Source organism: Macaca mulatta, chromosome 1 (assembly GCF_049350105.2).
Source record: "Macaca mulatta isolate MMU2019108-1 chromosome 1, T2T-MMU8v2.0, whole genome shotgun sequence".
Lineage (NCBI taxonomy): Eukaryota > Metazoa > Chordata > Mammalia > Primates > Cercopithecidae > Macaca > Macaca mulatta.
The window spans coordinates 2,437,858-2,455,252 of record NC_133406.1 but is presented as its reverse complement, the minus strand read 5'-3'; the positions used below and the strand labels follow the sequence as shown (position 1 = coordinate 2,455,252).

Sequence of the window (17,395 nt, the reverse complement as noted above, 5' to 3'; positions counted from 1 at the left end):
CGCCTGCTTTGGAAGTAAAAGGAATCCGGGTTTAATTGTGGCTAGGCAGCAAGTACCTTGCCAGTGATAAGGTAGCCATGAGTAAGCCTGGGTTCCACATAGCCACAGAATCCATCAGGGGCAGTCCATCGTAGGCTGGTGTTCATGGTATTGTCGCATAGTGCACTTAGGCGGGGGTGTGCGGCCGAAGGGTTAGTGGTGTTCGTACAGTTCCAGGCCTTTGTCGAGGAGACACAATTGAGGTAGCTTAAGTTAGAAGGAGACCAGGCTCCGGGGGGTAACCTTGGCCACCACTCAGCTGTGGAGGTGTTGACTGTTAGGGTTTGGTGACAGGGGTTTCGCCTAGGGCGCGGTGAGTTTTCTCAGTCCACTTGTGGGATGTTCTCGCCCTCCCTCTTACTGGGTTGGTAGGTGTCCAGGACTGCGGGCGTTCCTGAGGAGTGAAAGTGAGGCTGGGGTTTTGAAATGCTAGTAATTAAGGGGGATGTCTGTGCCGTGCCACGGCCACTGTTCACTCGTACGAGCTCCCCCGCACACCCAGCGATTGGACACATTCGTGATGAGCCAGATGTGCTTTCCAACACCTACAGACCGGTTTTTTTCCTGGCTTGGGAAGGGATACATCTGCTTGTAGTTTTTATATAGAGGGATGGATGTACCACGGGTGATTTTCTGATTTTCAGGGGAGTTAACCCCGGGAGGGCGCCAACAGACAACACAAGGCCATGTGGAGCAACACGCTGTTTTAATGAGCCCCTGGCTGCAGGCGGGCTGAGGCCTAAAATGGCGTCAGCCCTACGGGAGGACGGGCCAGGGGTTTTACAGTCTCCTGTAAACAGGAAGTGTCCCTGTGTGATGTAACTGCTATGTGGTACCCGGATGGCCTCTCTCTCCATCCTCAGGGGTAGGTGTCTTCCGGCCAGCCCTCCTCCTGCTTCTGCTGTCTCACTGTCGCACGCTGCTGGTGCAAGTGGCCTTGTACCTTGGGCCTGGGCCTGAGAAGGGAGGAGTTATTCATCCCCCCACGCTTTCAGGCCCCCGGGAGAATCTTTCAAAGCTCATAATCCCAGCACTTTGGGAGGCAGAGGAGGGGGATCATGAGGTCAAGAGATTGAGACCATCCTGGCCAAGATGGTGAAACCCCGTCTCTACTAAAAATACAAAACTTAGCTGGGTGTGGTGGCGGGCGCCTGTAATCCCAGCTACCCAGGAGGCTGAGGCAGGAGAATCCCCTGAACCGGGGAGGCGGAGGTTGCAGTGAGCTGAGATTGCGCCACTGCACTCCAGCCTGGCAACAGAGCAAGACTCTGTCTCAGAAAACAAAACAACAACAAACAGAACAGAACAAAACAAAACAAATAAAACCCAGCCTGGACAACATGGAGAACCTGTCTCTACAGAAAAAGAATTTTTTTTTTTTTATTAGCTGGGCATGGTGGAGGTCCCAGTTACTCAAGAGGCTGAGGTAGCAGCATCATCACTAGACCCAAGGAGTTGGAGTTTGTATGATCCTGCCACTCTGCTGTAACTTGGGCAACAGAGACTCTGTCTTTAACATTTTTTAAGAAAAGAAGAGGTTTAAGAATTAGCATAACAAATTGCATGCTTGGGCTAATGTCTTACATATTTTTCGTTTTTCATAAAAACATAAAATGTCTAATCAAAGTTCTGAGAGGAAAAATAGAGAATCCAAACATTGGTGCTAATTGACATGTTCTACGTAATTTAGATTCTAAATCCCAGAAATATTTATGTGTACTAATTGTGCCTTGATTAGAAAGCCTGAAGCAAGCTCTAGGAAGTGGTGGCATCACTGTAAATGCTGTGATAGACAGAGCCCATGGGTTTTCCCTGCTGTTACAACCTAAGCACTAAGGGATGGGGAGCCTTGGGCCTTAACAGCCTCTTGTTGGCATGCATTTGTCAAATTCCACTGGAGTTTCTTGAAGTTCATTTTAAGACTGCCACCTGAAGTCAAGTCCAGTGGCTGTTCCTGTCTTCCCATCCCTGTATTGACATTGAAACCACCTACCCGACACTGAGGTGCGAGAATAGTGCTGCCACGTTGTGTGCCTGGTAAATTCTGGCTGTACTTTGTGTGTCACCTTATTTAATCCTTTGCCATTAGTTTACGAGAAGACAGGTTGACTGAGTCAGGTCGTCGCTTACTTTAGGTTAACAGGGCGGCTGGACTCCAGCCTAAGCTCTTAACCGAAGTCCTGCCTCACTCCCTCTGAAGGCAGAGGATGCAGCCCAGGGGCGTGGGAGGGAACGTGGCACATGGAGCACGTGGTAATTATGTCCTAAGTACATAATACATTCTTTCGGCCCGAGGTCAGGTCAGAAGGAAGTTGACTAATTCCAGATTTATTGCAGTCATAATACCTGTGTCTGGTGTTGAGAAAAAGGAAGGGATGTTTCCTGTTTGCTGCTTCGGTATGGTTAGCCAGTGAGTGGAAGTATTTAAAAGGTGAGCACTGGCCGGGAATAGTGGCTCACGCCTTTAATGCCAGCACTTTGGGAGGCCGAGGCAGGCGGATCACCTGAGGCCGGGGGTTTGAGACCAGCCTGACCAACATGGCGAAACCCCGTCTCTACTAAAACTACAAAAAATTATATGGGCATGGTGGCGGGCACCTGTAATCCCAGCTACTTGGTAGGCTGAAGCAGGAGAATCACTTGAACCTGGGAGGCAGAGGCTGCAGTGAGCCGAGATCATGCCATTGCACTCCAGCCTGGGCAACAGAAACGAACGGTTTGAGGAATTCGGTTGTACAATGACTCAAAGACTTATAACGTGAAATCACAGAACTGAAGGCATTTTTTTCTGTACATAAATTTGCCATTTTAACCATTTCACTCTATAGTTCAGTGGCATTAATTACATTCATAATGTTATACAACCATCATTTGTATCTATTTCTAAAACTTTTATCTCCCCAAACAGAATCTCTGTGCCGTTAAACAATAACTCCCAGCCGGGTGCAGTGGCTCAGGCCTGTAAGCCCAGCACTTTGGGAGGCCGAGGTGGGTGGATCATGAGGTCAGGAGTTCAAGACTGGCCTGGTCAAGGTGGTAAAACCCTGTCTCTACTAAAAATACAAAAAATTAGGCAGGCGTGGTAGCAAGCACCCATAATCCCAGCTACTTGGGAGGCTGAGGCAAAGAATTGCTTGAACCCGGGAGGTGGAGGTTGCAGTGAGCTGAGATCGTGCCACTGCACTCCAGCCTGGGCGACAGAGTGAGATTCCATCTCAAAAAAAAAAAAAAAAAAACTCCCCATTCTTTTTTTTTATTTTCTGTTTCTTTATTAATATTCTCATTTTTTCCTACATTGTCTTCCTGATTTCCTTTAGTTCTTCATCTATGGTTTCTTTTAAGACAGTTAATTTAAATCCTTTGCCCAGGAAATTCAATGTCTGTGCTTCTTCCGGAATGTTTTCTGTCCATGTATTGCTAAACTGGACATTGATGTATTATAATGTGGTAACTCTGGAAATCAGGGTCTCCCCTTTGCTCAGGGTTGGCAGTTCTTGATTGCTGAAGCCTTAGCTTGTGTTTCTTTTCCAGTCTCTGAGATCGGCTCTGTGCTCGGGTACTCCTTTAACACCTCGCTAGGTCGTTTATAACTCTGCCCCAGCCCTCACTTCTGCTCGCACGAAGTTTATGGGTCTTCTCTGGCTCTTTCTAAGCACGTGTCATGTCCTGAGCTGTCGCGTGTAGCTTTCTGAATTCTACAGTATACACAAACATTTTTGAATGCCCTGATTTCCCAAGGAAGCAATCTTCCTGACTTTTGTCCCTGGCTTTAGATTGTCTAGTTTATGTCTCAACCATAATTTTTTTGCCCCCACCTTGGCTGTGGGTTTTTGATCACCTGACAGTATTTTCCAGCAACACCTGCTGCTTTTGTGCTCTGAATGTGTTCTGAGTTTTGCAACAGAGAGGTGAGTGCCTTGTTTCAGTCTTTAGGTAGCCCCAGGCAGATTAGAGCAAACATAGTGATTTGCAAGTAAGATCTACTCTGCTCCCTTCAAAAGCAAGTACGGGAGTTCCACACTGGGAATGAGGGCTGCTGTTGAGCTGGGGAAAGGGGTGAGGTAAGGGCAAGTAAAAACACCCAAAGCTTTGCTACTCTTTTGACGTTGCCTTTCTCTTGATTCGGTGGTCACTGTCTTGTTCAGGTATACCTTTGTTTTCCAGAGTTCTAAGAAAGTTACTTCTTACAGTTCTGGATGTTGTTGTTGGGTTTTTTTTATTTAATATTTCTGTGAAGGCCTCAGAGTTTGAAACTGCCCGTTCTGCCGTTTTACTTATGACACTCAAGCCCTTTTCATTTTAGGGCTTCCAGTAGCAAGAACTATGTCCAGAGGGATGGAATTAGATCAGACTGCTCTGAAAGAGTACTGTTATTTCATATTTTTATACAAAAGCATATTTTAGATAAGGATGTCATTGATTTAGAAACTTGAACCAGTTAATCTTTGGGAAGTAATATTATCTCTGTTTTAGAGATGGAGAAAAACAGCACAGATATTAAAGTCTCAAGACAGTGGTTGAGATAGAGTTAAAATAATAGAGCTGTAGGAAAACAGTTAAACATAGAATTACCATTTAATCCAGCCATTAACTTCTAGGTATGTACCCAAAAGAATAGAGAGCAAGGACCCAAGCAGATACTTGTACACTAAGGTTCATAGCAGCGTTATTCACAGTAGCAAAAAAGGTAGAAACAATCCAGGTGTTCGTCAACCGATGAATGGATAAACAAGATGTAGTATGTACATATTAATAAATTTCAGATTTTAGAAGGAATGCTAATCTGATACATGCTACATATGGATGGATGGATGCCACAGCACAGATAAACCTGGAAGACACTGTGCTAAGTGAAAGAAACCAGACACAAAAGGACAAATATTTTATGATTTTACTTACATAAGGTACGTAGACTAGGCAAATTCATAGAGACAGGAGGTAGAATAGAGGTTTCCAGAGCTGGAGTGAAGGGGAATGAAGAATTAGTATTTTATGGGCACTGACTTTCTCTTGGGGATGATGAAAAGTTTTGGAAATGGACAGTGGTGATGATTGAACAACGTCGTGAATGTATTTTATTTATTTATTTATTTATTTATTTGAGACAGAGTTTTGCCCTTGTTGCCCAGGCTAGAGTGCAGTGGCGCGATCTCGACTCAGTGCAACCTCCGCCTCCCGGGTTCAAGCGATTCTTCTGCCTCAGCCTCCCAAGTAGCTGGGATTACAGGTGCACACCACCACGCCCAGCTAATTTTTTGTATTTTTAGTAGAGACAGGGTTTCGCCACATTAAGCAGGCTGGTCTTGAACTCCTGACCTCAGGTGATCCACCCGTCTCAGCCTCTCAAAGTGCTGGGATTACAGGCATGAGCCACCGCGGGTGGCCGTGAATGTGTTTAATGCCACTGAATTGTGTACCTTAAAATGATTAAAATGTTAAATTTTGTTAGGTTTTTAAAAAAAATAGCCCCCCAAATCATAACAGGTCAGGCACAGTGGTTCAAGCCAATAACCCTAGCACTTTGGGAGGCTAAGGTGGGCGGATTGCTTAAGCCCAGGAATTGGACACCAGCCTGAGCAACATGGCGAAACCCCATCTCTACAAAAAATACATACGAAAATTAGCCAGGGGGTGTGCACTTGTCCCAGCTACTTCATAGGCTGAGGTGGGAGGATCACTTGAACTGGGGAGGTCGAGGCTGCAGTGAGCCATGATTGCACCACTGTACTCCAGCCTGGGTGACAGAGCGAGACCCTGTCTCCAAAAATATATATGTAACACTCCAAACTCAGTGTTAGGGACATACAGAGCTTAACTGATTGAAACTTGCTGAGTTTGAAAACATAGGTCCCGAGCATTTTTTATTTAGTATATGCCAGCCACTGTGTGGTACATGCTTGATGTGGAGTATCTCATTTACTCCGTACCACAGTCTTATTGAGCGTAATACAGTCGGCTCCGATTTATGGATGGGATCTGAAGCACAGAGAGATTAAGTAACTTGCCCAATGTCATTGCTAAGAAGTATATCACTGGGATAAAGTACATCCCAGGCCTTCATTCCGGGTAGTCTGACTTCAGACTTCGTGTCTAATGGTTAAACTGTACTATCTCACTTTTGCTGAACTTTAAAAGTGTACTTAAAGCAATACATGACTTTCCACAATTTGCCACAGAACAATTATTGCACATTCCTTTCCTCTGGGTGTGTTGGTGGCTGATTCCTGCCTGCCAGCCTCAGCAAGACAAAACACAATCAGAGAAAAGGTGGATGGTTCACTCTTAGGGGAAGTCGTGGATTTGGGTTTGTTTCAGTAATTGTCTCTGAATAATGGCGTAACCTTCTCTCAGAGTTTTAATTTGATCTAGTTTCATTGCAGTGAAAGGAAGCTTTAACACTTGGATCAAAGAAAGTATTTTTATAAAAGCAGCAAAGGTAATTTTGAATGATACGGTACTTGTACTCTGAATAGTAGTATACAGTATTTGATCTGTATGAGGCATTTTTTTAAATTCTTTCTTTCTTTCTTTCTCTCCCTCTCCCTCTCCCCCTCCTCTTCCCCCGTCCCTCTCCTCCTCTCCCTCTCTCCCTCTCCCCTGTCTGTCCTTCTTCTCCTCTGCCCCTCTCCCCTTCTCCCTCTGCTGAGTCTAGCTTTGTCTCCCAGGCTGGAGTGCAGTGGCCTGATCTCGGCTCCCTGCAACCTCCACCTCCCAGGTTCAAGCAATTCTCCTGCCTCAGCCTCCCAAGTAGCTGGAACTACAGGTGCGCACCACCATGCCCAGCTAATTTTTTGTATTTTTAGTACAAATAGGTTTTACCATGTTGGCCAGGCTGGTCTCGAACTCCTGACCTCAGGTGATCCACCCACGTCGGCCTCCCAAAGTGCTGGGCTTACAGACATGAGCCACCGTACCTGGCAGGTATGAGGCCTTTAAATAACCCTTCCCTATCCTCAAAAATGCCCGTCAGCTTAGTTTATGTCATCAGTAACACTGCAGGTTGAATATCCCTTATCCAAAATGCTTGAGATTGGAAGTGTTTCAGATTGCAGAATTTTTCTTTGGATTATGGAATATTTGCATGTATATAATGAGATATTTTGAGGATATGACCCAAGTCTAAACACAACTTTATTTATGTTTCATATACCCACCCTGTATATAGAGACTAAAGGTAGTTTTATGCAATATTTTAAAATAATTTTATGCATGAAATCAAGCCTTGACTGTAACCTCTCATGTGAAGTTAGGTATAGAATTTTCTCCACATGACATCTTGTCAGCACTAAAGAAGTTTTAGGTTTTGGAGCATGTCGGATTTCAGATTTACAGATAAGGGATGCTTAATCTGTATCATCATAAATATAATACTTGCCACTCTTTACCTAGGCCTTGGTGTTTTCTGTGTGACATCTTTCCAGTCCCCGTTTTGACTGCAATAATTTTTTCAGTCAAATTGAATAAGACCTAATTTAAGACCTGTCAACTTCATTAAGCTCTAACATGGAGATGACAGTTTACGTGTACCTACTGAGGTTTTCAGAGGTGGGGTTTCTTTTTTTTTTTTTTTTGAGACAGAGTTTCTGCTCTTGTTGCCCAGTCTGGAGTGCAGTGGCACGAGCTCGGCTCACCGCAATCTCCACCTCCCGGGTTCAATCTATTCTCCTGCCTCAGCCTCCCAAGTAGCTGGGATTACAGGCATGGGCCACCGTGACAGGCTAATTTTGTATTTTTAGTAGAGACGGGAGTCTCTCTCTCTCTCTGCAACCTCCACTTCCCGGATTCTAGCGATTCTCCTGCCTCAGCCTTCTTAGTAGCTGGGATTACAGGCATGCGCCACCACGCCCAGCTAATTTTTGTATTTTTAGTAGAGACGGGATTTCACCATGTTGGTCACACTGGTCTCGAACTCCTGATCTCGTGATCCGCCCACCTCGACCTCCCGAAGTGCTGGGATTGCAGGTGTGAGCCACCGTGCCCAGCTGACTGCAATAATTTTTTATTCTCTTAATTGCTTACTAACTAGAGTACCAGCTGTGAGATTTTGCCCTTCAGCATCCAGTCACATCATTTTCCCTGTAATGCAGAGAAATGGTTATATCCCTTAGTTATGTTCACAGATGGCAGATCAGTGCTAGATTATTAAAAGGAACATGAATGTCAGGGTGCATTCCTAGTGTTTTAAGGTAAAAGTCATTAAAGGATACTACTGTATTGTTTCACAAAATGCCTCTTGACCACTATCAGAGATAGATTCTAAGCTAAGTGGAGCAGTTACATGTTAGAACTGACACAGAATTTGGGTGGTGTGATCAATTGAATAAAATTTCTCAAGGTAATTTCCCCAGTCTTTGGCCCATGGTTATTATAAATAATTTTTAAAAACAAATAAAACCTCTTCACAGCTACTCGGGAGGCTAGGCAGGAGAACAGCTTGAACCCGGGAGGTGGAGGTTGTGGTGAGCTGAGATCGTGCCATTGCACTCCAGACTGGGCAACAAGAGCAGAAACTCTGTCTCAAAAAAAAAGAAACCCCACCTCTGAAAACCTCAGTAGGTACACGTAAACTGTCATCTCCATGTTAGAGCTTAATGAAGTCGACAGGCCTTAAATTAGGTCTTATAAATGTGCCTGTTACTGTCTTTAAATATTTATAAAATAGCATCATCAAGTTATTTAATGGGTAGTTTTAACTATAAGTCACTTGGCTTCCACAGATGACAATAAATAGAATTTTTTGTTCTTGTTAGCCGTATGGATTCATGTGGCAACAGAAAGCTTCATTTATATTGAGTGAGATTTTGTAGGGAATTACATGGAGGCGGTATGTTTTCATTTGGTTCTTCTCCTTAACTGTAAATATATCTTGAAAACTTTTTGTGTATTAGAAGGAATTTTAGGTCAGACATGGTGGCTGGCGCCTGTAATCCCAGCATTTTGAGAGGCCAAGATGGGAGGACCAATTGAGGCCAGAAGTTGAAGACAAGCCTGGGCAACATAACAAGACACGGCCCTCGCCCCCCAGAAAATTTAAAAATCATCCGGGCTTGGTGGTGTGTGCCTGAGGTTCCAGCTACTCGGGAGGCTGAGGTGGGAGGGTCAATCTGAAAAGACCACATATTATATGATAAAGTGTGAAAAAATATATACAAGCTCAATGATGTTCAAACCTACAGTATTGGTGAATAATAACCTAAGCAACTTAATACTCCAACCTAGTTCTTATAACTCAATTATTCACTGTGACATGAGTAATGTAAACTTTATTCGCTTTAACTACCCTTTCCTCTGAATCTTTGTCCTCAAATTGGACTTGTCTCAGAACTGCTTTACCCATCTTGCGACCTTTTTCATTTAAGTGACAATAAAGCTGTTTTTCAGGCTGAGACTTAGGAGCGCTCCTGCTTTTTGCATGCACTGTCTCATTTAATCCTCACAATACTATTATAAGGTAGATGCAATAGCCCCATGTTACAGAGGAAAAAATAGAGGATCAAAGAGATTAACTTGCCAAAAGTACAGCTAATAAGTAGGTGGAGCAAGCTGGGAACTTAGGGCTGCCTTAATATCCATGTCCTTCTTCCAACTCTGGGCAACAGTTTTCTAATATGAGTTCTTTACCCCATTAATGTTGTGAAACTAAAAACACCATAATTTAAGTGGCTTAAAATTGCTAGTAACCAGAATATGGCTAAATGTTACTTTCCTATGTGCCTAAAGTAAAGTATATCCTTGGTCATTTCATAACATGTATAACAATTCGTGTGATTATTTGAGTCACGATGGAATTCTAAAAGCTTGGCAGAACTAGAAACAAGAACCTACTCGTGGGTAGGGAGTATTGCAGCCTGCTCCTTGCAAGGACGTTCAGTTTTCTTGCCTGAAAAGCAAACACGCCACTATTTATATAGTCTACAGTCTAGGCAAGGGAGGAACAGTAGTTTTAAAAATATATCGAGAAAGGAATTAGAGGATACTTGTATTAGGTGGGTAACCTTACCTTCCATTGTCGTAAATAGGTGCTCAAGCTTCTTCACAGTAATGGTCTGCATTTCTCATATAGCAACATCTCTGGAGATTCTGAATGCTTTTGATGGTCAGAACTAGGAGGGATGGACCTGAGAACTTCTCTATGCAATCTCTTTGTTTTAGATAAGGAAACTACATAGGTCAGTGAGTAAAATGTCTAATCCAAGGTCTCTTGGAAAAATAATAGCAGAAAAGAGCTAGTCTCTTGCTCCTTTTCCAATGCTCTCTGATTTTATATTACTGTGTCCCAGCAAGGAATGTCATCTCGAGGTAAGATGGTTTTGTCTAGTAACAGTTATCTCTGAAGCTCATGTTGTTTAAGGCCTGACAGATAATCCTTTTGTAGTATGAGTCTTGTAAGTTTTGCTAATGTCTTCAATGATTTAGTGTGACCCATCTGAGCCTAGATCATATTTTCCTTCCCCTCCCTACACTTGGTGATTAAAGGACGATATTCTTTCTAATTGCCCGTTAGTCCCCTGCTGCTCTTGGAATCCTTAGACTTCTGTGGGCTTTTGGAACTTCTGCTGTTATGTTTCATGAATAATAGTCCCCCTTCTGTTAAAGTTTCTCTGGTTACATCATTTTATTTACCAATATATTGCTTTTTAATAAACTGTACATATCGGTAACATTGAATATTAAAGTAAGTGATCAAATGGATCAAGCAGGAAACTTGACCATTATAAACTGATGCTAACTAAATAACTGAGATAATCACAATGCAGGTTACCATTTTCATTATCCAGGACCCTTTTTTGATCTCCTTTAGGAAAGGGAGTCATCAATTCTGTCCTTTTTCCTTACCTTTGAAAGTCCATCCTTCTTTGGCAATAGTCCTCAAGGGTTTTATTTAGCTCCCTTTTACTAAAAACAAGCATTACAATATCTCATCTGTTTTTTACAAAGAAGCCTGGAGTAATACCCTGATAACTATAGGGGAATAATGTCATCAACAAAAGAATAGAATTTGGGAAGCTGACCTTATCACAGTCTGTATGAGATTAAATGTCTTGGGCATAGTAGTGTGGCTGGAGAAAAGGGAAAGAAAACACTAATTCTCTTAGTTTCTTTGTAGTTCTCCGTGGAAAACTCCTTTACCCACATTGGCACCCTTTTAGTCTTGCTGCTATGGTGGTTAGAAAATTAGAAAGCAGAAGAATCACCTATGTTTTTAGAAATACCCTAAAAAATGGCAGGCCATCACTGGGCCTTGTACTTCTAATGGCCAAAATGTATAGCGACATAAAGTATCTAGAAGACAATTCTCTAAAATCCAAGTAATCACTGTAGGTGATTTTTTAAAGAAGCACAGCACGTGGAATTGTAGTGTTGAAGACACCATGCTGGATGTCACTGGAATAACCCCTGTACTGCCAGAGTTGATCTGAAGTAGAAGATGACATCTTATACCAATTACTGTCCTGCAACCTAGCATAATACGAGGCCGAATATCAGGTTCAGAGGAAAGTAACTTGACTTCAAGCTCATGTTATAGGGAAAGATACGGATTTTATTAGAGTAGGATGGGCTCTGGGCACGCTCTGCGGGGAGGACGGCTTCAGTCGTGGTGTATACACACAATGGACTCTGGGCACACTCTACAGGGAGGACGGCTTGAGTCGTGGTATATACACATGATGGACTCTGGGCACACTCTGCAGGGAAGGCGGCTTCAGTCATGGTCATACACATGGTATTTCTGAAGAAGATCCTTTCCAAGGCAAACTAGCTAAAGGTACGCACATAGGCAGATAGTCTGTTAAATTTGAACATGAAAATTTAAACTGACACAGATTTCAGTGAAGGGTGAGGTTATAGTTTATAACAATGTTTAAGATTTGGTGTATTTCAGTAACTGTTAAGTATTTATTTATTAGTGATTTTTGAGAAGTTTGTGTTACTTCTTTTTATTAGGAAAAACATTTCACTAGCCATTAGGTCTGGCGTCTGAATTCCTGCTACTCTCCTAGCATCTAGAAGTATTTCTGATGTTATCAGAGTTTAATCAGAAAGGCTCAACTTCTTTAGCAGTTCCATGTGATTAACACATTTACCTTCCTGTTCAGGTCTCTTTTAGTTTGGGCAAGCCAGGGCATCAAACTATATGTAATCGTTTTAATGTGTTACACCATCATGGGAATTGATCCTAACGTAGGCATTTTCTTTACTTCTTAAAGGACTGTTTTCAGGAGATATTGCACCTTTAATGCAAGAAAAAATACTAAGTGCAGTCACACATGCTGTTGGTGTTGAAGAAGCTGCTGAAGTCAATGCTAATGAGCAGCCAGAGGCTCCGAAGCTTGTTCTGCAGTCTCTGTTTTCACTTATACGAGGTGAAGTTGAGCAGTTGGATTCAAGAGCACTTCCCCTTTGCCTTCATCAGGTACTCTGGTAAAGCCTTCACTTTCAGCCTCACAAAAATTCTCCTAGCAGCGTTTGGAATGATCTAAAATGCTGTCTTGGCTGGGCACGGTGGCTCACACCTGTAATCCCGAGGTGGGTGGATGGCTTGAGCTCGGGAGTTCGAGACCAGCCTGAGCAACATGGCGAAACCCCGTCTCTACAAAATATGCAAAAATTAGCCGGACATGGTGGTGCACACCTCTAGTCCCAGCTACTTGGGAGGCCTAGGTGGGTGGATGGCTTGAGCTCGGGAGTTTGAGACCAGCCTGAGCAACATGGCGAAACCCCATCTCTACAGAATATACAAAAATTAGCCGGACATGGTGGTGTGCACCTGTAGTCCCAGCTACTTGGGAGGCCAAGGTGGGACGATCGCTCAAGCCTGGGAGACAGAGGTTGCATTGAGCTGACATTGCACCACTGCTCTCAGCCTGGGAGACAGAGTGAGAGAACCTGTCTCTAAATAAATAAATATAAAAATAAAAAATAAAATGCAATCTCTGTAATTGATTGTGTCCCACTCATCACTGGTGAGCCCAGGGGAAGGTGACCCTAGTGGGATATTTGGCATATTGCTAATTGATGGCCATCCCTTGGCCTTGGATAATCCATAGTTTAAACAATGGCTCACTTTTTAAGTCAGTAATTAAGCTGTGTACAGATAAATGTCAACATAGCAAGAGTTTGATAAGCATCTACCAGGTGCCAAAGACCCTGCTAGACACTGGGTGGACGAAGATTACTTAGCAGAATATGCCCTTCAGAGAGCCCCTGCGGAACAGGAGCAACAGTTATATAGATAAGTAGTTGTGGAATTTTGTATTCAGTGTTAGAGTAAACATAGTTAAAGATTCAGCAGCACAAAATGAGTGATTAATTCTGCCCTGTGGACACTTGGGAACAGAAGGTGACTCTTGAGCTGGGTTTTCCAGGCTTATTAGGTACTCAGTGGATTAACAGAATGAGCTGGTCCAGGAAGAGATCAGCCTGTGAGAGCTGTAGCTGGGATATTATTGGAGATGAAGATGGAAAACGAGGAGGTGAGATTGAAGAGCTGGTTTGACATTAAGGCTTTATTTTTAGGGACTGGGAACTTTTAATTATAAGAGTTCCTGAATCAAATTTGAATTTTAGAGAAAGAACTCTTCTGAGGATTAGGAGGGTACATATGTTAGAGGATGGAGAGCCTGGAGACTGGGGAACCTTTAGGCTAGTGATGAGGAAACTTTTTTTTTTACATAAGAGCTAATTCAGAAGAAATTAAGATATTTGAGCTGCATTTTATTCTATTTTTTATTGTATTTATTTATTTTTTTTTGAGACAGAGTCTCACTCTGTTGCCCAGGTTGGAGTGCAGTGGCATGATCTCAGCTCACTGCAGTCTCCACCTCCCGGGTTCAAGCCATTCTCCTGCCTCAGCCTCCTGAGTAGCTGAGATTACAGGTGCCCACCACCATGACTGGCTAATTTTTGTATTTTAATAGAGATGGGATTTCACCACGTAGGCCAGGCTGGTCTCAAACTCCTGACCTCAGGTGATCCACCTGCCTCGGCCTTCCAAAGTGCTAGGATTACTGGCGCAAGCCACTGCACCCAGCCTGCATTTTATTTTTACATAAAATGAAAATAACTGGTACATGGGAATGGCGAAAGTGATTGACTTTTATAATGAGAAATGAATACTTTTTAATTTTTAACCCATTTCCCATTTAGAAAAACAAAAGTGCAGCTGGCTGCAAGTGCCCAGTTTCACATAAACATGTTCTTCCAGGCTGAAGCAAATCTGACTCATTGTCAATGTGAAAGTAAAATAGAAAGACTGTTATTGGAGTTATTTCTAAACAGAATCTGTGTCTAATACTAATGTAACAAAAATGGATATGATGTTACATTAGGATTGGAGACAAGAGTATTCTCAGGGCAAACAGAAAATGGGATAAAAAGTAAAGTAGGCTGGGCACGGTGGCTCATGCCTATAATCCCAGCACTTTGGGAGGCCAAGGTGGGTGGATCACGTGAGATCAGGAGTTCGAGACCAGCCTGGCCAACGCAGTGAAACCTCATCTCTTTAAAAACACACACACACACACACACACACACACACACACACAAATTAGCCAGTCATGGTGGCACGTGCCTGTAGTCCCAGCTACTCAAGAGGCTGAGGCAGGAGAATCACTTGAACCCAGGAGGTGGAGGTTGGAGTGAGCCGAGATTGCACCACTGCACTCCAGCCTGGGTGACACTGTCTCAAAAAAATAAAAAGGAAAATAGGACCAGGCACAGTGGCTCATACCTGTAATGCAGCACTCTGGGAGGCCAAGGCAGGCAGATTGCTTGAGCCCAGGAGTTCAAGACTAGCCTAGGCAACATGGAAACCTTGTCTCTACAAAAAAATAAAAAAAATTTAGCCAGGCACGGTGGTGTGCATCTGTAATCCCAGCTACTGAGGAGGCTAAGGTGGGAGGATTGCATGAGCCCAGGAGTTTGAGGCTGCAATGAGCCGTGATTCCACCACTGCACTCCAGCCTGGGTAACAGAGTAAGATCCTGTCTAAAAACAAACAACAACAACAAAGTAAAATGGGTTTTGTCCCAATTCAGGAAAATGTATACTCTTACAAATTTGTATTACCTCCTTTATGAACGTGAAGAATGCCTTTGAGGAGATGTATACTCCTTCTGGCCTCTAAGCTGTCACGAACTCACCATTGTTGGGCAGCACCAACAGCAAGGCAGCTTTCTAATCACTCAGCTTTCCTTTTTTTTTTTTTTTTTTTTTTTTTTTTTTTTTTTGAGACGGAGTCTGGCTCTGTCGCCCAGGCTGGAGTGCAGTGGCCGGATCTCAGCTCACTGCAAGCTCCCCCTCCCGGGTTTACGCCATTCTCCTGCCTCAGCCTCCCGAGTAGCTGGGACTACAGGCGCCGCCACCTCGCCCGGCTAGTTTTTTTGTATTTTTTAGTAGAGACGGGGTTTCACGGTGTTAGCCAGGATGGTCTCGATCTCCTGACCTCGTGATCCGCCCGTCTCGGCCTCCCAAAGTGCTGGGATTACAGGCTTGAGCCACCGCGCCCGGCCTAATCACTCAGCTTTCATTGCATTTGAACAGTGGATTGCACGGCGATCTTTTCTCTCCTGAGAAAGATGAGAGAATACAGTGGTGGTTTAAAAGTATGGGCTTTGGCCCTACCACAAGCTAAGTGGCTTTTGGTTTCCTTTTGTAAAGTAATAAAGGATTAAAAGAGATAATGCATGTAAAAGCACTTAACATATGTGTGACGTACAGTAAAAGCCAAAGAAATATTAAACATTTAAACTCTATTCTTACTGTCACTAATTCAGAGATTGCTCATTGGAAATCAAGGCTGGGGATCAGCAAAGAAATACTGATGCCATTAGAAAGCTGAGGCATCAGGGTGACAAGGTTCGGTTGATGGTTGCCTCCTCAGCCCAAGAAGACAGAATACCCTGTCACCTCCCAAGGGACACACACATCAGGGAGGGATGGAGGCATACTTCATTCATTTTAGTGATTCCCAGCACGTCACACGATAGATTTCACCTAGATTTGCCAGTTGTTAACATTTTTATCAAATTTTTGCTGTTTTTTTCACCTGAGACTATAGGCACTCACCACTGTGCCCAGGTAATTTTTGTATTTTTAGTAGAGACGGGGTTTCTTCATGTTGGCCAGGCTGGTCTTGAACTCCTGACCTCAGGTGATCCACCCGCCTCGGCCTCCCGAAGTGCTGGGATTACAGGTGTGAGCCACGGCACCCAGCCTAATTATTTCTTTAAGATTTGATTGAGGTTAAACATTCTGGGCAAGAATTTACTTAGGTAACATTCCATACCCAATTCTCTCTTGAAGTGATTCTAATCTGGCTTTTGTTCCCACCACTCCCCCAAAATTGCATTGTAAAAGTCACCAGTGATCTCCATGTTGTTAAATCCAGTGGTCAGACCTCAGTTTTCATCTTACTGGAGCTATTGGAAACATCGAGTTGATCACATACTCTGTTTTGAAGCGTTTTGCTTATTTGCCTTTTGGGAGCTCTTTTCTTGGCTTTTACCTGTTACATCACTGGCCATGCCTTCTGTGGCTCATTTGCTGAGTTCCCATATTTTCCTTTTTTTTTTTTCCCACTCTGTCACGGCTCACTGCAGCCTCCATCTCACGGGTTCAAGCAGTCTTCCTGCCTCCGCTTCCCAAGTGGTGGGGACTACAGGCACACGCCACCATGCCCAGCTAATTTTTTTGTAGAGACAGGAGACAGGGTTTCACCGTGTTGTCCAGGCTGGTCTCGAATTTCTGGCCTCACGTGATCCTCCCACCTTGGCCTCCCAAAGTGCTGGAATTTCAGGCATGAGCCACAGCGCCCAGCCCTAATTTTTAAACACTGGGATGCATCAGAGTTCAGTTCTTGACTCTCTTCTCATTCTGAGTTTACTTGCTGGGTGTTTTCATCCAACCCTGTAGGTTTGTCTTTTTTTTTTTTTTTTTTTTTTTTTTTTAAAGACGGTGTCTCACTGTGTCGCCCAGGCTGGAGTGGCACAATTTTGGCTCCCTACAACCTCCGCCTCCCGAGTTCAAGTGATTCTCCTGTCTCAGCCCCCCAGCTAGCTGGGATTATAGGCACGTGCCACCACACCTGGCTAATTTTTGTATTTTTAGCAGAGACGGGGTTTCACAATGTTGGCCAGGCTGGTCTCAAACTCCTGACCTCAGGTGATCTGCCCGCCTCGGCCTCCCAAAGTGCTGGGATTACAGGTGTGAGCCACTGTGCCCGACCTGTCCTATTTCTTTTCTGAACTCCAGACTTAACTATCCAGCTACCCAAGATGTCGCATGGGCATTTCAAACTTAAGATTTACAAAATCAAACTTTGATTTTCTCCCATATCTACTGCTTTCCTGGTCTT

At 43.7% G+C, this 17,395-nt stretch overlaps 1 protein-coding gene across 7 annotated transcripts in view; it reads left to right on the top strand.

Moving 5' to 3' along the window:
• The window catches only part of CNST (consortin, connexin sorting protein), a 116,152-nt gene that overhangs the window by 54,462 nt on the left and 44,295 nt on the right, over window positions 1-17,395 (top strand). For all 7 annotated transcript variants that reach the window (XR_013415896.1, XR_013415898.1, XM_077998007.1 and 4 more), the window contains one exon: window positions 12,249-12,454. Coding sequence is in view for 5 of the 7 variants with exons in the window: in XM_077998007.1 (XP_077854133.1) it covers window positions 12,249-12,454 (206 nt within the window). In the remaining 2 variants the exon portion in view is untranslated. The remainder of the gene's footprint in view (window positions 1-12,248; window positions 12,455-17,395) is intronic.